Below are 25,833 nucleotides of genomic sequence, written 5' to 3'. Positions count from 1 at the left end.
ATTTATGGTATCTGAGGGTGCAATCTATCATTCCTGCAATTAAATTCCCTCCAGACTGGGTAGCAGAAGTCAGAGGCAGATTGTCTTTGTAACTCAGCAAGCTTTGTTTGAAGTTTCCTTGGATGTGTTTAGTTGAAGAGACTGGAAGGATGTAGAAAATAAGACACAATTTTTTACTGCTGGGTTAAACAGAAGTTGCGAGAAATTTCTTTTGAAAGGGACGAGTGTAAAGTGCAAATACTGATTTAACAACTTATGTTTTACAATTTCCTGATTAATGGATTGCAGTAAAATCAGTTCTCTGACCCTGATTACTTCAGCAATATGTTAGTATTTACTTCAGATAGTTTTATGTTCTGCATGGAAGCTGCACAGAATCATGTCTGTCTTTTAACCTGTAAATCAGTTCCTTCATGGCTGTCTAAATCTCAGCTCTGATATTTTCTGCAGAATATAAAACAGAAACATGTACCATACCAGTGCATTAGATATCAAAGCATAATTTTTTTTTTAGAAGGGGACAAACATTAATTTCACAGTCCTTGTTCAAAGCTGCCCTTGACCTGCTAGAATGGGTTGTCATTATAAGAGGAGACTATGATAGTTTTTGCTGTGAACTCATGTTTTGGGTGTAGCCAGGTATCTGCATTCATAAAAAATGTGGCCACAGCTGTCTTTAGACCTACAGCTTTCCGTGCTGAAGAGGCCAAGAGCTGGGTAGAGCTCTCACCCTGGGAAGAAAGAGCTTTAACAGCTGCATTTGGCAAAGCTGTGGGGGAGGCACGAATGTGATTCCTCTGCTTTTTAGGAATAAGCACAAAGGGGCTCAGTCTGCAAAGGCATTGTTTTAGCGAGCAAAGAATTCACTGATTTAAAAAAAATCTAACAGGAAAGGAATCTGAAAAATGAGAAAAGTCTTTTAAAGAGCAAGGGGAAAATCTGGCTCTGCATGAACAAAAATAATCACAGAAGCTTTCCTGGCCCTGTGGTGAAGCGGCCCCCTGCACCCTGGGCAGGGAGCAGTTGTGGAGCTCAGCTGTGCCTGCGGTTAATCATAAATAGATTCCCTTGGCCAGGAGTTCTGGCCAGCACATCCCCCCCTCCTCCTCCTCCCAGGGCTGCCCAGGCACTGCTCCAGTGCCCACCCAGCCTCCCTGCATGAGACAGACAGACAGCAGAGGTAAGAGACACCAGGCATTGCTCCATGAGCTCAGATACAGCGTGGGGCACGGGGGAGGCGGGAGGAGAGCAGGTCCCTGCTCCAGCTGCCTGAAACGTGCACTGGGAACGTGCAAAGTTTGGTTACCAGGCTAAAGGTTGTGTGGGGCTTGCAGCAAAACTTGCCAAGCTACAATAATCTTTGAGGCGGCTCAGGCTGGATGTTGGCTGAGCTTCCCGTGAATATCAGCTCAGCCCTGCTGGGTTTCAGGTGGTGACCAGCTGGTTTTTATCCACTGGCCAGTACAGCTTGGGCACTCCTTGCTGTTGTGCTTCTGAGTTTGGGGAGTTGTTAAAATTCAGAGCACAACTCGAGCAGCTCAGCCGATCCCTGGCGTAACGCTGTTGGCTTGATGAATTTATTCTGAAGCAGACTTTGCCCCAGAGAGTGAGGGGTGTGTAGGCACACACACAGCCATACCAGAACATTTGCGTGAACCCATGAACTGCTCAAGCTGCTGAGCTTAGCACGGAAAAGATTTGGAAAGTGGAAAATCTTAGTGTTTCAGTCAGGTGTGCATTGTATCTAGTTGATCTCCCTGGGTATAAGAATTTTCTATATAGCTGAAGTGCCACACACTGTACTGAGAGCAGAGCCATGTTGTGCTAACTGTAGCATGAACACAGTACTGTTTTTTAATTAATTTGCCATCTGAATTAACAATAGGCACAAAGGACTGAAGAAGGGAATCCTTTCCTCCTAGTGAAGGGGTGAGGAAAACAGGGAGACTGGAGGGATATGGCCAAAAGCCCAGGAAAAGTATGTGAAGCAGCCAGGCATTGAGTGAAACTGCCTTGAGGCCCAGACCAGACCACTCTCTTAACATTTACAGCTCTCTCCCCCTCTTTCTCTGTTTGGGAGTGAATTTAATTAGAGTGAAAAGGAGTTGCTAAGAGACCAGAGGAGTTCTGGAGTTTGTTGCTGGGGCTGAATTGCCACTCTGCTTCCAAGGCACTGTGCTAAAAAGGATGATGTAACATGAGCCTGCATAAAGCACTCCCAGCTCTAGGGAAAGCTGCTCTCTCCTCCTCGCAGTTCCAGTCTGGTTTGTCAGTTCTCAGCTCCTTTTTGAGCTCCTTATTTTCTCCTAGACACTGGCAGAAAACAGGTTCCTATCCCTATAGCTCTATTCTGCCTTGTAGATTCCTCCTTGTGACCCTTCACGTTGGAGGCAGCAGTGGCTGGGCCTGACATCTATCATCAGCAGGTCACTTTGGAATGTAGGTTTTCTGCTTCAGAATTCTCCCTGGTTTGTTACTCTTCATCCTTTCCTCTGCTCCACCACTATTTCAGCCCAGCATTAATGGGTCAGGTGACCCCCTCCAACTCCATTTCTGCAGCTTAAAAATTGTTTTGCCACTCTGGCTCATGCTCAAAACACCAGGAGATTCCAGGCCATCTCTTAGGCAAAGGGCTGTCTACCTACCAAAGTTAAGGCAAGAAATGAGATTCTCTTAGGGTCACATCATTGCTAAATTACATCTTTCTTTTTCACCGGACCTCTGTTATCTCAGGAAATTCCATATGCACAAGATGATTAGGAAGATAACCCTCAGCCTGGGAAGACAGGTGTCCTCCATGGCACGTGGGGCCACCCAGGTGAGAAGACTTCTGCATGGTGAGTAGTGCACTGAGCTCCTATGGCAGCCTTGGTGCTTCCACTCTTCCAAAACATATTTCCATCTTTAGGCGTGGTTGCAGGGCTCAGTTTGTTCACAATAATGTTCAAGTGGAATAACAGTAACCATAGAACTGCAAAAGTGGTGGCAGAGGATCCTTCAGTGATGGTGATGAGGATTATCATTCATGTTAATAGTTGAGATGTTTTCCACACATTTCACTTACGTAAAACACAGATCTAGTCTTCTTGAAGTAATTCGTAAATTCACCCCAAAGAACAGCTGAAGAGGGGGATAAATTTGTTGTGATGACGACAGTTTGCTTTTTATAAAACAGCTCAGTAGTTACTGCAAATACCCACACAAATAACTCACTCTTGTGTGTTTATCCCCAGGTGGTTATGTCAGGATCCATCCCTCTGTGCAGGAGGCTCTGGTGGAGGGCAGACCCGTGGTAGCCTTGGAAAGCACCATCATTACACATGGCATGGCCCATCCCCTGAATTTGAGGTGGTGGATGTTGATGTTCCTCATTCAGTGAAGTTGTAAGAATGAAGCACATGACTTACTGGATTGCTCTCAGTGTTCTTGGTCAAGGCAAAGCTGCTGCAAGAGCAAATGGAAATGTCAGGTTGTTAGGCATGCAGGCTGTGAGTTCAAGTGTAAAACAATTGTATTTGGACTTTCAAGGACAAATACAGAGGGCTTAGTTTTCTCCTTATCCAACACCTTAAATTTCTGGCTTCCTTTAAAACAGAGCAGCAGATAATGTCACCACTTGATCTAAAAGAGAGCTATCAGCTTTTCAGCTGCATAGTTTGTACAGACATTGAAAACACTCTGCAGTTTCTTTTCCTGTATCTTTTGTAATGCAAAAAGGATTGAAACACAATAATGAAGTCTGTTCCTTAGCCCACTCAGAGCAGCTACTGTGAGAGCTCCTGGTCCCTTCTCACTGTCTTCTGTACCCTGCATGGAACCCCCCTCCTCTACTCTTTATTTATCAATTTTCAGTAGCCTTGTGTTTCATTGAGTTACACTGCCAGAAATCGTTGCACTCTCCCCTCCATCCTTGCTTCCAGAAAGCACAGAAAGGTTTTGGTATTGATTTTCCATCTTGCTTTTTACCTGGCCATTATTCTGCTGACATTCTCTCTTAAAATGAAGCTCTAAAATCTCGATTTTTGAGAAGAGGTAGTTTCAGTAAGTAAAGATTGCCAAGCATATGTCCAGATAGCTCAGAAAGGGAGAAGAAGCTGCTCCTGGAAAAGATACTGTATGAATGATCAAGTACAAAATCTGCTAAACTTAGGCTTAGTCTGCAGCCCTGGAGTACCCTAAGGCAGCAGATTTTTGGCACTGTTGTTACTCTGTATCTCAAAATATATCCTGGTCATTTGAGCAGGACTTGAGCTAGCTGGGGTTTCTGTGAAAGTCTGTTATGTCAGAGAAATAACAGGTAAAAGATAGAGAAAACTCCTATTTTGACAAGTAGGATTTTCAGTAGTATATTGCACAACCAGATTTGCTTGTAAACCAAATGATTTTTCTCAAAAATGAAGCACAAAGCTTGGGCATTGCCATCCTTGAAAATGGGAGCTCTTTGCTTCTGCAAGTTCAAGGGCAAAGATTTCTGCCATGAGGCAGAAACAAGAAGAACCGCATGTAGCTGAAACCACAAGAACTGTAGAACTGTGAATGATGCCCATCAAACATGACAGTTTTCTTGCCCGATTGTTTCCATCCATAATTTTGTGGTTATTGTCTTGTTTGTCTTATTTCAGCATGGCCAGGGAGGTGGAAGAAATTGTAAGAGCAAATGGAGCAGTGCCAGCCACTGTAGGTATTTTAAGGGGCCAGATCCATGTGGGACTCACAGATGAGGAGCTGGAGTTCCTGGCAAGCAGTAAAAATGCAGTTAAAGTGTCTCGCAGGGATTTTCCTTTCGTCCTCAGCCAGGTATGGTGTGCAAACTTCCTAGTGGGGTCTTTCCTAGTAAAGTATGGCTGCTTTTCTAGCAACAGCATTGTGCTCTCCAGCTTCATGCCAGGTGGCTTTTAAACCTCTCAAAAATATCATGGGAAGTGGTATCCTATGGCAAGCACAAAAGTGGCCCTAACTGGACTCAAAATCCAGCAGGGTAAGGGAATGACATACATTAAATAGGGCTCCTGAAAAGTCATTCTGGTTCTGCTGGCAAGCCATGGGCACTTGGCTAAGAATATTCTTATTGGCATGATAGGACATTCTCTCATTGCATGTCAACTATGTGACACTTGGGCCATCCCAGGCTTAAAGTGGCAGCTAAAGGTGCCACTAGCTGCCTGTGGAACACCCAGGACAGCAAAGGCCTCTGCTGTCAGGGCAAGAACAGCTTATATGGCAGGGACAACAGATGATTCACAGAATATTCTGAGTTGGAAGGGATCCACAAGGATTATAGAGTCCAGCTCCTAAGTGAATTCCTCCGCCTTTGGGCTAAAGGAGTATTTGTGTTAGGATTTCACTGCTGTGGCTGCTCCTCCATGTCACCCTGGGTGCTGACTGTGACTGGTTGTTCCCCAACAGGGCTTGTCTGGTGGCACCACCGTGTCTGGAACAATGATCGTGGCACACAAAGCAGGAATCCCCGTGTTTGTCTCAGGTGGCATTGGAGGTGTCCATCGGGACGGGGAGAACAGTAAGAACATCAATGCATTCTACTTTGCACTCTGTTGCTACAGTTCCATTCAATTCCTTCTTTTTCCTTTTTCCCAGCCTGTCCTACAGTAGCAGTTCAGAAGAATAAAGTTAACATTCTTCTTGATTCAGCTAGGGTTGCTTTCTCCCTGATGTCCCCAAGTATTCCTCTTGAGCTCTGCACAGTTGTTAAGGGGGTGGAGGTTTCTCTTTCTCCTTTGCTTACACGGGGTTATGTTGATATTGTTTGGTGCAACAGGAGCTGACTGCACCTCTGCCTCTTTGTAATGCCTGGATAACCTGATACTGGCTGCCAAGCACAGTGTTGTTATCAGCTCTCTCAGCTGAGGAGGAGAAGAGCCTTGCCACAAAAGAGTGTGCTCGGTGTTAGAGGTGTGTTCTCCTCTCTGGAAGATGGCCCAGTCTTGACTGTACAGTTTGTGGCTTTTAGGTGCTTTCTCTCTTCCCAGCCCTATCTATTTCCAGCACAGCCCAAGTGCAGTGCCCTGTTGTGTGCAATCCCTTTAAATGTGATATAAATTCCAGACCAGGGAGTTTCCTGATGTTCTCCAGTGGTACTTTCTTTTTTTTTTTTTGCAAGCATTGTCAGTTCCAAACTCAAAATCTACTTCAATGATATTGCATCTCCTTGAACCTCATCCTTGCTGTACAACACCTTTTTCTTTCTTTTCTACCAATTTTTTTCATGCTCTTTATCAATGTGATCAAAGAGCCAAGAGATGGAGTACAAGGCTGCTCCTCTGCCCTTAGCCATGTGCCTTCTTTTTGTCAATACCTCTTTCAATCTCAACACCTAATGTCATGAGCTAAACCTTTAATATTTGCTCATGGATCAAAGCAATTTTAAAGTCAGGCAGTGGCATGCTGGGCATAGGTGGCTTTTTAGGAGGTCAGAGCTCACCAGCCTGGAGTACAAGACAATCACCAACTCAGTGCTGCTTGTCCCTTGGCAGCTCTGGATGTGAGTGCTGACTTGACAGAGCTAGGACGAACACCGGTGGCTGTTGTATCTGCAGGAGCCAAGTCTATCCTGGATATTGGCAGGACACTGGAATATCTGGTAGGTAGCATGGGCTGTGGTGTCAAAGCAGTTCTTTGTGCACAGTGGCACTGGGAGGGGTCCTAAGCCAATGATTTTCAGAAATTGCTGCTGAGAGGATGTGAAGCCACATTACAGTTCTGTAGTCCTGGGGCTGTACAAGCACTTGGCTGCTCCCTAACAGAAATCCATCCATGTCCAAGGGGCTGTTCCAGCAGCTGCTCCAGCTGAGGTCAAAGGTAGTGCTATCCATGTCCTTTTTCTTTGGCATCAGATTTGCTTTTCTGGGATGATGCTCCCAGAAACTGATGGATCAGGAAGGCTAGATCCATCAAACACTAAATTAAATTCAGAATTAAAAAGGGAATCAGATGATTTTCAGCAGTCACCTTTTAAGGTTTGGCATGTTGGAAACCACCAGGGCCAGCACTTTAGATGACAGCCAACATTGATATTTCTCAATAGCAAGCAGAACTCATTTATATCCTGTCAGTTCACGATGTGTCTTCAGGTCCCAGGGTGTTGTCTTGGGCTCAGGATGGTGCCAATGACAGCTGCATGGCTTTGGATCAGCTCCAAGCACACACAAAGGATGCACATGCCTCCTCTGCCTCAGTGAGCCAGATCTGATCCAGCCACTTACCATGTCTGGCTCTTGGTGAGAGGATAGAATAGAATAGAATAGAATAGAATAGAATAGAATAGAATAGAATAGAATAGAATAGAATAGAATAGAATAGAATAGAATAGAATAGAATAGAATAGAATAGAATAGGGTGTACAAAAACAACCATGACCTGTGCAAAGGAAGACAGTTTCTTTCTGGGTAGAAGGAAAAAGTCTCAATCTTTAATTTCCCTCCACCGATCACCTGTTTGTCTCACCTCCACTGCTGCAGGAGACCCAGGGTGTGTGTGTGGCTGCCTTTGGAGAATCAAGGGAGTTCCCAGCCTTCTTCTCCCGCCAGAGTGGCTTCCAAGCACCATACCATGTCCAGGATGAAGAGGAGGCAGCTAAACTCATTGGTGTGTTTCAGATGGCAAAGGCCATGTAAGGTCCTGGGAAGGAGGGACACAAGAATTACCCTGGATGAGGCACTTGCTTTAAGTCTGCAGAAAAATTTGCCCCGATAAACTGTGCCATCCCACCTCCCCCATCCCTGCATCAAAAGTGCTTTGAAAATACAGCAGCAGAGAAATTCAGTCTTTGCAGCAAGTGAAACTGCAAGCCAGCTGCAGCCAGCTTGGCATGCTCATTTGTGGTTTATTCCACCTGAAGTGGAGGCAGCATATAATAATATGTGGACAGAAGGAAAATCAGTTTACAAAAAGAAAGCCTTTGCCCCTTTTACTGTGCAGGCAGACTCAAAAGAAATAGGCAGATGTGAATTGGTTGGGTAGCTGGAAAAGGTCCTGATCTTGGGTCAGCTGAGAACTGGAGCTTGAGCTCTGGGGCTTCCTCCACCTTGTGCCCACTCTCCTCTGTCCTTTCCCTTCAGCCCCTGACTTCTCCCTCCAAGCAGTGCCACTAACAGTGTTGCCATCCTCTTGCAGACAGTGCTCTGGGGCTGGGGCTGGGCAGTGGGGTGCTGATAGCAGTGCCCTGTCCCCAGGAGCGAGCTGCCCAGGGCCAGGTCATTGAGGAGGCCATCCAGCAAGCTCTCAGCCAAGCCAGGTGAGAAGCAACCTAAAGCTTTGCCTTTGCTCAGCCCGTGGGCTTGGGGAAGTAAACAAATCCAGGGACACTGCTGCAGGAGCTTAACCTTGGGCATGGGTGAGCCCAGAACTTATTCTCAACTGTACCTTTATCTAGCCCAAAGCTTGTTTACAGGACTTGTTATGGTATGTGGTTATGGAGATAAAGTATCTGCTGGCTACAGTGCTGCTCCTCTGATGCCATTTCAGCTCATCTGTGGGCATTTTCTTTATACTTGCAGGTCCAAAGGAATCACAGGCAAGGATGTGACCCCCTTTTTGTTACAGAGGCTCACAGAGTTAACTGATGGGAAATCGTTGGACTCTAGTATCCTCTTACTAAATGGGGGGGGGGAAAGAAAGTCCCCCAGTGTATTTTCTGTCTCTTCTGATAGTGCCTGGTAGGAAACACTGTCACTTTTTTGATGGTCTAGCAAGGAGAAAACACTTCAGCGTCTGCATCCTGATTTTTTAGGCACATCCTTACTGCCTTCATCCCCTTTTACATTAAAAACTGGAGGGCAGCACAGATGGCAGCTGGTCCAGACCCAAGGAAATCCCTCACATCTCACCCTGGAGCTTGCCTGCTCTGTGATGGAATCTCTGGATGCTGTTGTCTGTGCTGGGCTTGCACACTGGGAGGTCCCTGGGCTTCCCAGGGCTCTGTGCTGTCCATCACACATCACCCAACCCTCCCTGGGGGTACAGAGAGAGAGAGGCTTGGAGGACAAACACCCCTGGGCCAGCAGGAATCCTGCTGCACAGCCAAGAGAAAGCAGAGGTACAGGCTGGGATGCCAGTGCAGGATCTGGGAGAGACAGATTCACGTCCAGGCTCTGCTGCCAGCCCTCTAGGAGACCTGACCAACCAGGGCAGAGGCATTTTTGGGTGTAAGACCTATATGCAGCCACAAAGTAGGGCTTTCAAAAGCTCTGATACTCTCCTCCCAATGCAATTTGCTAAAAAAATTGCTTCTAGTGACTTGGCAAAATCTCAGTAGGTATCTCTTTCTGGAAAAGCTGACCAAGGTCCTCTAAGGTTTTTAGGCTCTCTGCTGTAATTTAAGTACTTCAGCTTCTCTTTTCTCTGTGAAGTCTTTGCTTCTATTCCCCACCTATCAAAGTCAGGCTTCCTCTCTGTGGACACTGAGGGAGGAAGGTGAACTTTTTAAAAATTAAGAAAAAGGAAAAATCTGAGTTTTCATGCAGCATTGTTACCCGCTATACTTGTCCCCAAAGGATTATGGTATGGGGGATCAAACCTATCAAGTCCCAGCATGTATTTCCTGCTTTCTCCCTCTAAACAGTTCCTACATAAGCTTCTAACAGGTCAGGCTCGCTGGTATTTTTAATTTTCCTCAAAGAAACATTCAACAGACCTTGCACTGATCCAGAACAATGCCAGAGTGGGCAGCTGCATTGCAGTGGCCCTCAGCAAACTGCAGAAAGCCAGGAGGAAGAGGAGCCAGCCTGGGCAAAAGGACATGAGTGCACCCCAACCAGTGAGTCCTCTGCTGGCCTCCACATGATGCCTCTCTGCTGACAGCATAAGATAAATTTATATCTGTTCCCAAAAGTAAGAGATGACTCAGCCAGGAGCCAACCATTCTCCTTCACGATGTCAGACATTCTCCCTTTAGTTTCCCTTGTTATTCTTGAGAGATAAGTGTCTTCTCCTCCTCCCCTTATCCACATTTACAAGGAACAGACACTGACAATGGCCTGATCTCATTAAGTCTTAGACCATCCAGGCCATTAAAACTTGAATCACCTTTTCACCTTTTACTGAGTCCCTATGTACAGCTTCATCTCTACAGCTCTTAGTACCAGGGAACTTGTGACTACAGGAATAGACCTGGAAGAGGGTGGGGAGAGATATTTTGAGCTGCTGAGCCATAAATATCTCTTTTTCTTGGCCTCCTGCTCATGATTGACAAAATCACAAGAGTTACAGCACATCCCAAACAAGATCTACTATAATCCTAATACTCTCTTCTCTCTCTTGGATTTTGTCTGTGCCATGTAACTTGCAGGAAATCTCTTTAGGTGGTCTTTAGACATGAAAAATTTTCTAAAACCCATTTGCAAAAAGATTTGTCAACATAAAAGAGGGCAGTGACTCCAGAGGCAATAACCCAGCATTTGATGAGAAAAAACATCTGTATGTCCCCAAAGAATCTGGAAACTTCCTGTTTGTGGAGCTAAACTGCTTATTCTGGCTTTGTAGGACAATAAAAGAAATGGTCTGTAAAGTGTCACTGGGTATGGCAATTTCTCCTGGGAGCTTGCAAGAAATTACTGCATTTCCCTGCCCACTTTTTCCCATTTTCTTTGCTTTTTTGCACACCAGTGCTTAAATGTTTCTGAGGCCTGGTGTATAGAGAAACCCATCAGCATCCCTGTGTGTCCACTGCAACATCCCACCTGCCATGGGGTGGCTGAGGCATAATTCAGAAAGCAACAAAGAGACGAGGTTTTGATTCTTTCTGATTGAGATTGCACAAACCTGCATCTGACTATTCAAAAGAAGCACTGGCCCTTACTCTGTAATGAGAGAGCTTTCAAGAGGGTGGGAAAAGTGACTAGGCAAAGCAAAGAAGATTTGGAAACTTTTTCCTGAAGCACTTCCAACCACTTTTTACCTCTTTCTTCCCTCTTAAAGGTGGTGATTGGCGGTATCAACGTTGACTTTATAGCCAAGGCACAGAACCCTGAGATCCTGGTACTGTATCTGTAGCAGTTTTCCCAGCACCAGTGTATTCCCAGCTGCTTTTACAGGAGTGCCAAGCCACAGGGGTTGGGGGGAAGGTGTTATCCCTGGATGATATCCACATGTGTGCATGCACACACTTGGGCATGCTTGGGGTGTTGTTTAGATGGATAATGGAGTGATATATACTGACCTGCTCTGTCCTCCAGGTGAAAATCACCATCACCACTCAAGAGAGGGACAAAGCAATGTATCATTCATACAACCATAGTAGGGAAACCCCCAGTAACCCATCTCTGGCTGTCTGAGACTGTCTCAACTATGGGAAGGATTTGAATCTCATACACACACACAAAAACCAACAAAAAAAGGAAAAAAGAACCCCAAATATGGCTTTAAAAAATAGAACATTTTAAATGTTACCATTTGTCTCAAATTGGGTTGGGCAAGAAGCAAACAAGAAGCTAAAGTGGACCAAACCTGGGAGTTCCCCATGCAAATGACAGCTGTACAATTTTTGTCAAGCTGTACCAAGTACTGCAGATTGAGGTGGTGAAGCTTGCTCAAAACTTCTTTGGTGTTTCAAATTACTCTCTGATGAGAGCCAAGGCAGGAAGCTTCTGCCATCAGATGGGACAGCCTGTGGAGACCTCTCAGTGAGATAGGGGAAATGTGCTGGAGAAGCTGTCTGTAAGGAATTTGGAATTTGGCTATTTAATGATGCAGGAGCCAAGCAATGTTACAATGGTCAGGGGTGAAATATGCTGTGGCATCAGTTATGAAAGCTTGCAAAAGCAAGAGGTCAGCTGCTTCAGCTGTGATGTAGCCAATACTATGCACAGCCTACACTCAGCCACCAGGCAAGGAGCTGAGCTGTGTCCAAGGAAAGACAGGCATTCCTTGGCATGTCTGACATGAGTGCAGATTTCTGGAGCACCCATAGCATGGTGAGGGGGCCAAGGACCAGTGTAGGTCCTGCTGGGAACAGCTGACAAGGGAAAAAGGAGGCTTTTAATGTTGCATATAAAAGTGAGGTGTTCTGCCTTCAGCCAGCCCCAGAGCTTGTGGTGCATCGTGGCTGGGACCCACTGCCAAGCCAAGGAGGATTTGGGAACTGCCAGCCAGAAAGCTCCTGCTGAACAGCTACTGTGGTTGGGCACAGAGGAAAAGCCTCTCTCAGTATCACTGTTTTGGCTTTTTAAAGGCAGATTTTATCAAAGGGCTCCACACCCAGCAGATCCCACCTTTGTGCCTGCTGGATTTGTTGCAGAGCCCTGGGTACCACTCCCTCCTCTGCTGTCTCAGCAGGAAAGCAGCTGTGTTCTGACCTGGTTGTAATTCCCACATGGCTCTCAAGGCTACCCAGAAGCTAAATGCTTAATATGTAACTATCTGACCTGCTGAGAAGGATGAACAATTTTGCTCAGAGAAAGTTGCTGGAAAAACCATTATGGTTATCATTCTCTCAGGATAGCCAGAAGCTGAGCAGAGTCTCATTTTCTACATTAAGAGTTCAAACCTCTTAGGACATGGAAGAAGGTTCCAGAGACTTCCTCAATTCTCTGATACTTTGCCAGAAAGCATCAGCCCAGCCTCATTTCAGATCACTTTTAGCAAGCCCATTTTCACCTAAATGCTTTAATCTGGGCCAGCCCCACCCAAACCCAAGAAGAGATATTTGGATACCACTGAGTTACAACTGAGTTGGCAAGGTGTGACAAGAGCCACTCATTTATTTTTCTTTAAGAGCCAGCTGCTGGCTTCTCTCTCACTGTACCCACCTGCTACTTTAAAGAGAGCTTTAGCATCTTCATTTTTTCAGGCCCTGTGGGATTGTACAACAGGAGAGGTCACCCACAGCTGGATCCCTGAGCAGAGGCTGCTACATCTGCTCTTGGAGCAAGGCTTGGCATAAAAAAGACACCCAGAAGCTCTGACTCTGGGGTGTATGGGGAACTGAGAGAGAGGATCAGCATGCCAGGCAGCAAAAGGAGCTAATGAGTATATTCACCATTCCTGCAGGCATCAGTTTTAAACCACAGATAATGGAACTACATAAACCACAGTTTGTGCTTATTGCTGATGGCAGCCAGCACCCTCTTTAAAGACTAAAACAGGGACCAATGCTCAAAGCCATGTTGTTTGACTCTCCTAAAAAGCACCCTTGCTTTGTATTTTGGGGTGCTGAGGTTTGGTTTTTTCCCCCGTTGGCTGCCTATATTCAGAGAGTGAGCTTCAGAATTAAAATAGCCAAACTCACTTTGCTTTTGAAATCTGCAACTCTCCACAGGATACAGTTGCAGATGGAAATATCCTCATTCCCAGCAGTACCAGCGGCAATTCCCAGGGAGCACAGGCAAAGGCAAGGGAGGGGCATTTGGCAGGGAGCGACATTTGCATTTGATGAGGAGTGATAAGCAGGGCAGAGATGAACAAAGGCCATCGGTTGGTTTCTTGTGTAGAGGCAGCTCTGCTCAGGTGGCCTGAACAGTTTAGGGCTTGGAGAACTGCCAGGCAGAAAAGGAAAAGTATCAAAAATTAGCACCAGATTTTACAGACTCCAGAACTGGGGAGAGTCAGAGCTAAAAAAAAAGAGCCTGAAGATGAGAGAAATAGAAGATCATATTTAGCTGGGAGAGCAGCCTCTCCCAGGGCTGGATGCAGGAGAAAGCATTGTGTGCAAAGAACAGATGTGCAGCTGCACAAGGGGAAAGAAGAATCCTTGGGGAGCTTCAGAATGAATTTTGAGAATGCCCAAGCACAGGGAGGAGAATATTCCTTACAGTGAGATGGCAAGACATGTTCTTGGTTAGAATGGATAGTGGTGTCCAAAGCAAGGCAAATGTTGTGTGCAGGGGTGTCCTTGTGCACCTGGGCTGGTGTAGGCCAGAGGGAGTGGGCCAGGAGCTCCTGCTTACAGGGATCTCTGTCTTCAGAGATGGAAAATAGTTTTCAGGATTTTATGAACAAGGTCTCTAAAACCATTTGATAGTCAGATGAAGCCCAAATTGATCTGAGTATAACTGATGTAATTCTTCTGGCAGAAGAATTAGAATGAGATGGGTGAGCGACTGCCTCTGTTCTGACGATTTGTCTGTGACAGAAAGGCAGAGGGACAGAGGAGTGGAGGACAGAGGCAAGAGAAAATAATTTGGTAGCTGCACATGTGGAAAAGAAGGGTATTCTTAATGAGGGAGATGTTTGGGAAGCAATGGGTCAGTGAAAAACTCTTCAGTCTCTGAAACAGATCCTTCCATGAATAAAGTACAGAGGCAGCACAGGCAAAGATAACAAATCTCATTTTACATTTAAAGAGGGAAATAAATAAATAAATAAATAGCTCACACAAACGGGTTAAGGTGGGAGCTAAGTGGCCTTGAAGGCAGAGCCCCAGCAACTTTGGAGTCACAGGTTGTTGTGAGCAGGTGAATTCAGAGGGCTGCTCACAGTCTCTAAAACACTCATTAGCCATTCTAGGAGGTCTTAGCAAGTAAGAGCAAACGAGCAATTCATGGGGAGATCAAGTGGGTCTCCCCTCCTTGAAAGCAGGCCTTTGTCATGAAACAGAAATCCATAGACGGCTCTAGAAGTTTGTATTGCCCTCAATGTGTGAGCTGGATGCCCTGTGCTCCCTCTGATTGCTGACCTATGTTTCAGCAACATCAACTTCAGGTGATAATGGAGACTTAGCAACTATGCCAAGCAGCCCTCCCAGTTTTGCCAATGACCTGTTCTTTCTTCCAGGGCGGTGGGCAAACAAATGCTGGAAGAGTGAGACGAGCCTTTGGCGGTGTTGGAAGGAACTTGGCAGGTGCCTGGTGCTGGGTTTGCCTGCTGGTGCATGCCAGCTGTGGTCTGCCCTTTGGGACTCCTCCCACAGCAGGAGAGGGGGAACGCTGACAAGATTTGGGACACATTACTAGTGGGCACGCTGCCTGGAAAAGGCAGAGCCCTTTCCACGAAATAAGAGTGGAGGGAGTTGAGATCAGGAAAAGGAAGGTCCACAAAAATGAAGTAAGCTAGCATATGGTGCAGTAACCCTGAATCAAAGTAAATAAGCATCAGTATCTCCAATGACTGCTGAGCAGCCTCAGATTTAATTCATGCTAGGATATAGACACAACAGAAGTATGCTTAGAGCAAGAAGATGAAGGGAATAATCACAGTTCCAAACTGATGTTTCACACTTCCACATCCCATGGACAAAAGGAACTGGGGTACAGGAGTGATATATGGTTTTGTTGAGCTAGGTCTTATAAGCTCTTGGAAATTAATGTTGCATTTAAGATAGCTTAGCTACTTTAGATGGCATAAAATTAGTAGGATGGCTTTTGTGGTAGTGTTAGAAACAGAAAAGTTTTAATAAAAGGCAAAATAACAAAACTTTTTACAAAGAAAAACTGAGTTAGGTGCAAGAGATTTTTGCTCTTGGTAAAGCACTCTACAAAAGCAATTCATTTCTTTGTTCTCTTTTTTTCTAGTAACTTGCTCAGGTGAGACTTTTTAGCTTTTGTTTAATTTGCTATCTAAGTCTGAAGTAAAATTTTTTTCGGTTTTATGAGGTATTTTTTTACTTGATTAAAAAAAAACTTTAAAGCTTTTTTCTTTTTGAAAAAAAAAATAGTTTTGCCACTCTGTCAACAAAAACCACATTCTTATACAGGAGTTACTGCAGAAGAAGAGAGGCTACTGTCCTGTCCATGGGAAAGGAGCACACAGCACCTGTGGCTCCACCACAAGCAGCAGCAGATCAGTATTCTTGTACTGAAGTTAACAGAGACAGATTACAAAAAGATTTTAGGACTATTCCAGCTTTCAGACATTTCCCAATCTCCTAACACATATCTGCTGTCACTTCAGATCACTAATGAAGAAGCTTGAGTGGAAAAATCCCCCAAATACCCACACCACCCTCGGAGGTACAATGTGTGGTAACTTGAAAGGAGAGGAGGAAGGGTTTCCCATTAACACACTCAGATTCAGTGGTTCTAGTGAGATACCATGGTGGGAACAGCAGTGTGGGAGGGCAGCACCAGAAAATGCTGTGCTCAGAAGCAGCGTGGGAAAACCCACATGCCTGTGATGGTAAGGGAGGAGATGATGCCAGAAAAGAGCAGAATTTGCTTCCCCCTCTCTTCCTCCACTCCCAGATGTTCCAAAGAATCCTAAATTTCAGGGTGCTGGTTCAGCTCTCTGTAGGACACCTCACTCAGCCCTAAGCAGTCATTTGCTGCAGCTGCAGCTTCATTTCATCTTGAACATCCTTCCAGGCAAGGACTGATGAGCATTAATTTTTTCAGGAGAGGGCTTTCCCAGAGCCAGCCATGCTGCAGCAGCTGTCACTGTGCTCAGAGTACTCTGGTGGATTTGTTCACAGCTTTTGTTTCCATTTGCTTTTTAGACTGTTTAAGCCGTCTTGGACAAGCTCCTCTCCTTTTATCAGCTGTGGGGAAGGATGAGCATTTAGAGTCTGTCCTGCACTACTGCCACCACATGGTATGTGTCACAGAAGCAGCACCTCAGAAACTTGGAAGAGATGACATCACACAGAAGGAAAATTCTTCCCAGCCCTGGCAGGCATCAGAGCCACCTTCCATCAGGCTAAGAGTGGGAATAATTCAATGCTTCTTTAGCTGCAGACAATTAGAAGGCAAGGAACCACCTCCAAAACACAGGCTAGGTGTGTTTTGGAGTCTTTAAGTTTGAATTATGGGCTCTGAATTCATGGAGTCTTTAAGTTTGAGTTATGGGCTCTTTAACCATGGGCTCTGAATTCAGTTCCAGAAAGTGATGCTTGGAGGAGGTAGAGGTAAATCAGGAGCAAGCACTTACAATTCTAGTGAAGGCTAAGCATAGCAAGAAATATGCAAACCTTGAATCCAAGGACACACAAAGCATTGCCAAAATCAGCCTGGTTTAGTTAAAGCCCAAGACAGAGAAAATGTGCCACTGGATTTGCAGGTTGGACCTCTCCCCAGGTCAGAGGACAGGATCCTCTACAGAGCTGCATGCACACTTTCCTGTGCATGGGGGGATGCCTGACTCCAGCAGCAGCTTGTGCACAGCTCAGGGAGCTGGAGCAGCAGGAGCTCCCCAGGACAGCAAGGCAGAATATCACCAGCCCAGCAGGCAGCTCCATGGAGAAAAGGCAGGACTGAAGGCAAGGCAGGGTGTGAGTGCAGCCCCCAGGTGAGGCTGGTCAGGGTCACTGACTATCATTAGTGCCCTCATATTCCAAACAGAGCCAATGGGGCCTTGGTTCTGGCAGCCTGACTTGGCAAATGAAGAAATGAGAATATGAACTCTATTTTGGGTTATAAAGGCTTCACCATGGCTGCTCTATAATCTCTTCTCCACACAGCAGTTTGTGCCATCCAAGTGAGCAGTGTCCCAAGGGAAGGTAGACTTGCTGGCCCCACCAAGCAATCCTTGCCTGTAATAAAACACATTCCCATCAGTGCTGGAGAGGAACCTTTCCCTAAAAACTCCAGCTTCCCTGTCAGCTCCTGAGACAGATACATTTCTCCATCCACATGTTCTTTCCAAGATATGCCCTGTGTTCCTTAAGCAGATCATTGCCAGGAGCCCCAAAGGAAGGACACCCCACAGCTGCAGGAATGGCTCCAGGGTGTGCTCAGAACCAGGCTGGGCAGTCAGTGAGGTGGCCAACACAAGTCACTGCTGTCTGCAGAGTGCCACCAGGAGATGCCATCCCACACTAGCTGTGAGAATGGGTGACTGGTGCAGGCAGGGCTGCAGACCACTCTTCTCTTGCCAGCATTGCCTAGACTGAGACAGCCCTGCCAGGCTGCTTATCCCGAGGGAGAGCAGTGAGCTGGCACAGAAAGGGTGAGCTGAGGGTGGCAGGGAACAGGAATGTGCTCAGTGTGTGCCTGTCCTCCCTGTTGCAGGACATGAGCGGCGTCCTTCGGCTGGAGGGGGAGAGCACAGCCACTTACTGTGCCGTGATCAGCAGTGCTGGGGAGCTCAGCCTTGGCTTGGGAGACATGGCCATCCACCAGCAGATAACAGAGCAATATGTATGCATTCCCTCACAGTTATGAGCTTTTCTTATGAGAAAGAGTGTGGGCCTGTGACAAGAGGCCACTGGTGATGTGTGTACCGGGAGGGAATGGGTGCAGAGGGCATGGGGGATGCTGAGGTTAACCCTGGTCACTGGCCACTGGCACAGCAGCATAACAAGCCACCAGAGCCAATAACAAGCCACCAAAGCCCTCTATTACTGCTGACCCAGATGGAGTTTCTATCTGTTTCTGGTTTATAAATATCACCACTATCATCATCCATGATATGTAGGCCACAATCCTCTTCATTAACTTGTCCAAGCTAACTTACAATTTTGCATCCTAAAGCCAGCAAAAAATCAACCTGTATAACCCTAACCCATATTTCTTCCTTCAGGGAAAACAGAAAAAAAAGTGGACAGAACACTGGTTAAAGCAAATTTTTCTGTTCCATCCCCTCCCTACCATCCCTGTTGTTTCTACACACTGAGTTGTATCAACAGAAACTGTTGCTCAGCACATCCAAACATTCAAAAACATCAGGGAAGCATAATGGCAGCAGTGATTAAAGAGTAATTCAGTGAAAGCCCCACCACTGCACCCTCCTTCTTTTATTGACAGAACAAAAGCTTGTGCTTCATGACTGACAGCAACATGGAAGTTAAGTGCAATTTACTCACCAGTGGCATCTCCATGAGGTGGAGCTTTCCTAGGGAAAAATCTGGTTATTACTCCCACTTCCATCCTCACCTTGCCTCCCCAAAGCCTTGGCACAGAAAACCATTACATGAGGGATTAACTCTCCTGAGCTTTACAGAGCAGCTGTGATCAGTGGAAATTCTGAAGCAGTCTTGTGCTGCAAAGTGCATTTTGGCAGCCCCTGTTCCCCCCAGGGCTGGCAGACACACGTGGAATGCTGCTCCAGTGCCCATAGCCCTGGCCTGGCATCCTAGCAAGTGGCTGTGCAACCTCAGAGAGCCACAGGAGAGAACAGCAGCTCCCTGCTCCACTGTTCCCCTGTTCCCCTGGACCCCATCCCTGTGGGTTCAGGGGCACCCAGGAGTCAAACACTCTGCTGAGCAGCCTCTTAGGGACACTGTGCAGAGAGGGCATCCAATGGCACACACAGTGAGCGAGGCATGGCCCAGGGAATCCTGCAGGGGCATTAAACAGCAGCATTCCATTTCCCTGCAGTGCTCCATCAGCAATTATCTTCCTCTGCTGGAGGGGCTCTGCCAGTTGAGTCCAGCCCTCAATGACCAGGAGCAGGGAAAGGAGAAGGGGAGGAGATGAGGCAGATGGAAAAATCCATTTTCCTTAGGGAATCACTCTTTTAGGCTCATGCCTGCGCCTAAAGGCTGGAATACAAGTCAGAATCCTACATGAAGTCTGACTAGCAATGATTTTGTCCCTCTGCAATGACTCAGGCTGTCTTTCCTGTGTGTCCTGGATTCTAACTAGGTGTCCCAGTTCAAGGAGAAGCTGTGTCAGGCCCCACTTGTTTGCATTGATGGAAATGTGCCTCTCTCCACTATTCAGTACGTCTGCCAAGTAGCCAGAGAGCACCAGCTAGCAGGTAAGGAGAGCTTGCCCTCACAGGATGTGTGCAAGACAGTCCAGGCACATCCCTGCTGCTTGCTGCAGATAACCACTGACTGTCTGACATGCTGGGTTATTCAGCACCTCTTTCTGTACTCTGCCGCTCTGCTTCAGATGGGAAAAACATTTTGGATTTCTCTGCAGTTTTCCTCTTTCTGCAGCTGAACCACATTTCCTGAGGCATAGTTGGTAAAGCCCTTGAGCACTGCCAGAAGGCCAGGGAATGCTGCTCTCTGAGCTTTTAATCTCAGTGCAAGAGGCAATTTGAGCACTTCTGCCAGTTTGAGCAGCAATATAGTTTGCTTCTCAGAAAAAGCACTAAAGCATCTTTTGAGAGGAATTCTCTTCTATTCCCATAAAATAAGTGTCCCCCTCCACTGGTATGCTGGGGACCTTTCACAAAGCTTCCTAAACCTTTGGAGTTACACCTTCCTTTTTAAAAGCAAATCCCAAAGAAGGACACAGTAGTCTAAAAACCTGGCAGAGGCTCCAAACCCAGCTAATTGGAGGAACAAAATTGGGGTCTGGTTATATCAGCCAGAGCCAGAAGCAGCTGTCTCATTGCTGGACACTGAGAAGGAAAGCTTGGGAGACCTTGTCCCAAGTTTGGGGGAGTATCTCATAATTTAAAGGTGTAACTCATAATTTAAAGGTGTAACTCATAATTTAAAGGTGTAACTCTAGTTGTGCAGATTATGCTAAGTGTTCTCCACTGCATCCTGCTCTGACACAGAGACGAACCACTAATTAATTAATTAACTAACTAACCAATTGCATTGTTGTTTTGAAGTGTGCTATGAGCCAACAGATGAGAACAAGGCCTCTAAGCCATTCCTCTCAGACAGCTGGAAAGCACTCACATACATTTCCCCCAACCTGCAAGAGCTGAGAGCAATAAATCGGACCCTCGGGAACCCTGTGCCAGCAGGTATTGAACACTCAGGAGGATCAGTCAGACTTTTAGATAACCTAGATCCTGGAGAAGAGCGTTTTCTGCTTCAGCCTCTAATGCAGGCAAACTGGGTTATAGCATGGTGGGGATTATTATTATTATTATACCAAGTGCTCATGGTATCTTGGACCTCACTGCCATCTCTGTCTGGGCTGCATGGATTGATGACCCAGCAGAGACCACAGTCGGCCTGGGGTGGCTCCTTGCCCAAAACCAGAGCTCCCATTTGCCTCACTTCATGACCCAAACAGGAATAATATCTGGTTTGTCAATGTGTCCCTGAAGCTTGGTGCTCAGAGGGCACCTGTCCCAGCAGTACCACCCTTTGCAGGAATGACACACCCCACCAAATGCAGATGGAGATCCAACAGCATTGAAGCAAGGGAGCCATGCTTCAAGACAGCTTTTTGATCCCTACAGACATGCTTAGTCCCTTGAAAATTGGGTTCCTCAGTACAGAATACAGCATGGAAGGCTAACTCTGGAGAATTCCATGTTTCCCATAATATAAAGAAAAAAAATGTTACCAACCACATTTCAGAAGTGCCCATAAATAGCAGTAGAAGTGCCTATAAATAGCAGTAGAAGTGCCTATAAATAGTAGTAGAAGTGCTCATAAATAGGCTCCCAGCCCACAGACAGGCTGACTGAGGACCCTTACAGCTGGAGCACATTTTTCCCTCTCCTCTCTCTGCAGAGCTGCCATCCAGATTGGAGGATGCTGTCCAGGCTGCAGTGGCCCTGGCCTGCCCTTTGCTGTCCCACCTGCAGTGTGTGGTGGTGACCCTCGGCGCTCACGGCGTCCTCCTGTGCGGCAGGAGCCTGGCAGGGAGCATCTCCCTTCATCCAGGAGCTCACAGACAGGTAAGGGCATGGAAAACCAGCTCTGAGCTCTCACTTGCTTCTTTCTGGGGCCATATGGCGCTGTTGCTATTTCTGGTGTGGTGGCAGCAGTCCTGGGAAACATGGCATCACTGCTGGGAAATGTATGTGTTTGGGGGGGTGGAACACACAGCTCTGAAAGCAAATGGAGTTGTCTGTCCTGTGCTGCTGGCTCCTAGCAGCAGTGTTTGGAGTCAGCTAGAATTAAATGTGCTATGTGAATATTCATGAGTGTGAGCTTCATTTGCAGGAAGCTTCATTTAAATGATCAAAGTGTGAAAAAAGATTATTGCCTTTTTTCCAGCCTTTTCTTTTTTTGCCATCCCCGCGGATCTGGCATCGGGCACATCAGGCCTCAGCAGCTTGGGCAATTCCCACTGACTTCCCTTCCCTTCCCTCTCCCCACAGGCTGCTGCTGCCAGGCTCTGTGCTGCCCACTACCCTGCCATCCCCATCAGCAGGGAGGAGATTGTCAACGTCTCGGGAGCTGGTGACAGGTAGATCCTCGCTGCTTTGTCCTCTCCAGCTGCATGTGAAAGGGCCATAATCGGATTCCTTTGAAATTCTACTGGAAAAGCAGCTGCTGCTTGAGGAAGAGATGTTAAGGATGAGACCAGGGATGGTTGCAGTGATTTCTTGCAAAGCTTGCTAAAATTGTCCCCCGAAGCATCTTGGAAGCCAGGCTTGCCATTATTAGTTTTGCTTTTCTTCAAGATCCAAGCCTTTCCTGGCAATCTAAGAATTCTGAATTACTCTGGGCTGAGCTGCTAAAAGCAAAGTAAACCACCTTACATCAAAGCTGTCTTACTAACTAACTGCCTTACTTCCACACTTCTCCAATGGAAGTGGAACTGCCACTCAAGAGCTAAAATGGCCTTGTAAAAGCATTTCATCAGGTTCTGCATTTGCCTCTGGCAATTTTGAAGCTCTTGCTTCAAAAGAGTCTGCTGTATAATTCGCCTGGCTGTTCACACAATGCCATACATAGAAGTGGGAAACGACAGCTATTATTCCTAGCCCCAGTGATCAACTCTCAGTCTGTCAGAGTAATATTTTATTATGCTCCTTGTTAACTTGACAAACTATATGTAGCAGTCAGGTTGTTTTTTTCTTCTTGCTTCATATGTTGCAATGGTTGATTTTGTCCTTTCTTTGCCTTGGGCCAGACCAAAAGTCTGTATGTGACAGATATTTCCTTTTCCCTTTCTACTCTTGCCTAGCAATAACTCAACATAGCAACATTTTTTTTTCTCTGTTCAGTGTCCAGAATGAAAAGGTTTTTGTTTGGGCTTTTTTTAAACATAGACAGTCCTCAATATTTTACTTAAAATCAATCAATAACTTCTTGCCAAGCTGGTGAGCCTACTTAACACCGGGATGTGCTGTTTGTGTCCCAGATAACCTCTGAGGTGAGCTGACTCAACTGCAAGCTGCTCTTCTCCAAAGAAGACCAAATGGTTATTTGGAGCAGTAGGTGTAGTAACAGCAGAGGAATAGGGGCTGGAGGAGTGTTGTGAGGTCAGCCTGACCTAAGGAAAGCTCAGCTTTGCTCACCACCTCGGGCAGGTGTCCCCAGCCGCCCCTCCAGGGACACAGCCTCCCCTCTGCACCATCTGCTCAAACACAAGTACTCCTTACTGCAGGACAAGGTGTTTTCTAGAGGCCAATGTAATGAAATGTCCTTCTCAGGGGTTCCTTTCCTGTTTTAAAATTCAAGGGAAGACTGAAGGTGAGATAAAATGCACCACTGCCAACCGCCTCCACTGAGTTACACGACAGAATCTGGAAGCTTGTTTTTCCTTCCAAACCCGTCTGAAAGCTTGGGGCCCATTACTGCTCCCATTCCTGAAGTAACATTGGTCTGGAAATTCCTCTCCACAGAATCCCCCACAGGCCATGTGGGGGAATTTTCAAAGCCCCCTTGTTCATTCAGGGTTTTACTTCCTAATAACCCCAACTGCTCCCCTGAACTCTGGAAATCCCTGCTCTACAGAGTAAGAGTGCCAAAACAGACTGGAAATGCCAGGACACTGCAATGCCATACAAGCCATCTCCACAGCCTATAAACTGGTAACGTGTCCCAAGCTCAGCCTGGTGGCACTTTCAAAGGGCCATTGTAGAAACACAGAATGGTTTGGGTTGGAATGGACCTTTTGTGATCATCTGGTTTGAACCCTTCTGCAGTGAGCAGGGACAGCTGCAGGTTGATCAGGTTGCTCAGAGCCCCAGCCAGCCAGGGAGGGGGCATCCACCACCCATCTGTTCACGTTTCACCATTCTCACTGTAAATAATTTTTTCCTAATATCTAAAATAGCACTGGTCAGGGGATAATGCAAACCAGAAACCAGACCCAGGGCACCTCATGCCTCCCCTCCACTCTGTGGCTCCCCTGCAGCTCCAGAGCTCTGCCCATGAGCTGAGCATGTGTGCAGGGTCTGTTTGCTCCTTGCCCCCAGCTGCCATGACAACCCAACACCGCATGCACACACATGGCATTGCTAGGGGATGCTTCCCTAAATATTTACTCTCAGCTCCTGGAGCTGTTGAGAGATTGAACACTTTGTGGAAGTCATAATCTTCTGTGCCTTTGTTATAGATAAGAAGATGTTGATGTAATTAGGTGGAGTGCAAAATAAGGGCTCTTTTTACCTTGCCCATAGATTTACTTATTAATCCTCCCTGCCATCACCTTTTCCTGTCCTTGCTTCTTCCTCTAAAATGTGATTGTCTTGTCAGTTCTCTTTCCCTTCTCTGTCCTCTCCTCCCTCTCAACATTTTTACAGCAGTTGCTGTGAATAGAGGAGTTGCTCCCAATCTATCCTGAAAACTGCACTTACATCACTTTTATTGGAAAATCTCAAATGAAAAACCACAGCAAATGTTTCCCAAAAATCTGACTTTCCAATGTAATTTCAGCTTTGGATTTCTTTTTCCAGCTGCGCCTGTTGTCCCTCTCACATAGATACAGAAACTTTGTCTCTCACTCCATCCAACCCTTTGGGGAGAGGAGGCAACAATGTAATGAGGACATAATGAGGCACCAACAAAGAGCAGATAAGTGACAAATTAACTAGAGAGGAGGGGAAAATTAGATTCTTCCCTTCTTAGGCTCTTTTCTTTTCTCCTGCCTCACCTGTAAAACTGAGGAGAAGAGAAAATGTGGTACAAGAGGAAGTATCTCAACTTCTCAGATGAGAAGAGCAAAACATGCAAATAAATGATACTATTTGGAACTCTAAAATAGATACAGAAAAAGCAAACCCCATTCATTGTAACCTCAGCGTTCCTGTGTGACACATCCTGCTGCTGTAAATGCTGCTTGGGATCCAAGTGAAAGCTCTCACAAATGAACAGCCACATTCCTGGGTTTAAAGCCCTTCTCCCCTTCTCAAAACCTTCTTTCTTTCCCTCCACAGCTTAATGGCAGGAATCCTTGCAGGGATGCTTGCTAAACACGACACAGGCACCTGTGTGCGGATGGGTCTGCTGGCTGCCAGCTTGTCTCTCCGTTCCTATGAGCCCATTTCCCCAGAAATCAGCACTTCCAGTGTCAGCCAGGAGCAAGTCAAGAGCAGGAGCTGGCCAGAGGCAAAGGTATGGAAGATGGACTAGAACACTGTGCCTTTCTCATCCATCACCTCATTGCACTTGCAGCAATGCTATTTTCAGGAACTGGACTGTGTTTTGAGCTTTGAGAACATTTATCTGCTTCATTCCTGAGTAAACCCTCAAGAAAGGAGGCCCCTACCCAGAGAATTCCTGTGGAATGAAAAGCTGATTTCTGGTCTTGGAGACCTCCTGGTTTTCTGACCTCCAGGCCTTCTAGATTTTCTATTGAGGGAATTGTCTCTTCCTCCACCTTGTGTCACTGTTGTCCATTATCACAGTGGTTCCTCTGTCATTGACTCCTGGATCTTCAGGACCATGTTTCTTCAGCTGGGCCCAGCAGCAACATCTGCTCTTGCTGCTTACTCTCTCCTATCCAAGAGGTCCCATGGATCACAGCCTGTGGCAGGGTGCAGCTGGCAGGAGCATGACACTGTAGGATAACCTCATCCATCTTCTCAAGCCAGCCAGCACACACCACACCTTCTTGCTCTGAAGTCCAATGCCTCTGGAGAAAGTAGGCAAGACAAAGTAAAGAAGAGTGACCAGGGACCAGCTGGTGGCCTTTAAAAGATGACAGCCCCTTATTCCACGTGCCTTCCTTCCTCCTTCTTTAGTCCTGAGTATCAAGTCTGAAGCAGAAGAGATCTGAGGGAGCCAAGCCATCTCCCATGGAAGCGATGAGGAAAAGTCACCTTTTCTCTCTAAGCCTGTAATGTGCACAGGATGCAACTGTGGGTGCCAGCAGATCGGTGAACAGTGAAACTCATTAAAACTGATTTCCAGTA

The 25,833-nt window shown here is 46.4% G+C and overlaps 1 protein-coding gene and 1 long non-coding RNA gene across 6 annotated transcripts; one reads left to right on the top strand and one right to left on the bottom strand.

Annotated features, from left to right (window-relative positions):
- Positions 1-80: 80 nt before the first annotated feature.
- Positions 81-21,460, bottom strand: LOC134417191 (uncharacterized). Of its 2 annotated transcripts, XR_010027529.1 has the most exons (4): positions 21,322-21,460; positions 18,686-18,714; positions 7,462-7,635; positions 81-3,444 (listed from the first exon to the last, which is right to left on the bottom strand). It is a non-coding gene; the product is annotated as an uncharacterized LOC134417191 (long non-coding RNA). The 2 variants fall into 2 exon arrangements; XR_010027528.1 differs by lacking the exon at positions 18,686-18,714.
- Positions 1,152-25,833, top strand: LOC134417189 (uncharacterized). 4 transcript variants are annotated; one of them, XM_063154124.1, is made up of 19 exons: positions 1,152-1,180; positions 2,734-2,837; positions 3,234-3,348; positions 4,623-4,797; positions 5,407-5,518; positions 6,492-6,598; positions 7,476-7,602; positions 8,131-8,251; positions 8,514-8,599; positions 9,648-9,772; positions 10,933-10,992; positions 14,725-14,791; positions 16,382-16,476; positions 17,892-18,020; positions 19,467-19,581; positions 20,395-20,532; positions 21,254-21,420; positions 21,847-21,935; positions 24,856-25,833. In XM_063154124.1, exons 2-19 carry the CDS (start codon positions 2,744-2,746, stop codon positions 25,049-25,051), a joined length of 2,118 nt encoding a protein of 705 aa, XP_063010194.1. In that variant the 5' UTR covers positions 1,152-1,180; positions 2,734-2,743; the 3' UTR covers positions 25,052-25,833. The 4 variants fall into 4 exon arrangements, with proteins under 4 accessions (XP_063010194.1, XP_063010193.1, XP_063010195.1 ...); XM_063154123.1 differs by lacking the exon at positions 1,152-1,180 and adding an exon at positions 2,301-2,439; XM_063154125.1 differs by lacking the exons at positions 1,152-1,180; positions 17,892-18,020 and adding an exon at positions 2,301-2,439.

The sequence above is a fragment of the Melospiza melodia genome, chromosome 4 (genome assembly GCF_035770615.1).
Source record: "Melospiza melodia melodia isolate bMelMel2 chromosome 4, bMelMel2.pri, whole genome shotgun sequence".
NCBI classification, from domain to species: domain Eukaryota; kingdom Metazoa; phylum Chordata; class Aves; order Passeriformes; family Passerellidae; genus Melospiza; species Melospiza melodia.
The sequence above is the reverse complement of the archived record's forward strand: the minus strand, read 5'-3'. Positions and strand labels throughout refer to the sequence as shown.

Bases quoted from the DNA above. Each gene is read 5' to 3' on its own strand.
- LOC134417189 (XM_063154123.1), top strand. The intron at 5,519-6,491 runs GTAAGAACATCA...GTCCCTTGGCAG, and splicing joins CCATCGGGACGGGGAGAACA to CTCTGGATGTGAGTGCTGAC. The intron at 8,600-9,647 runs GTATCCTCTTAC...AACATTCAACAG, and splicing joins TGGGAAATCGTTGGACTCTA to ACCTTGCACTGATCCAGAAC.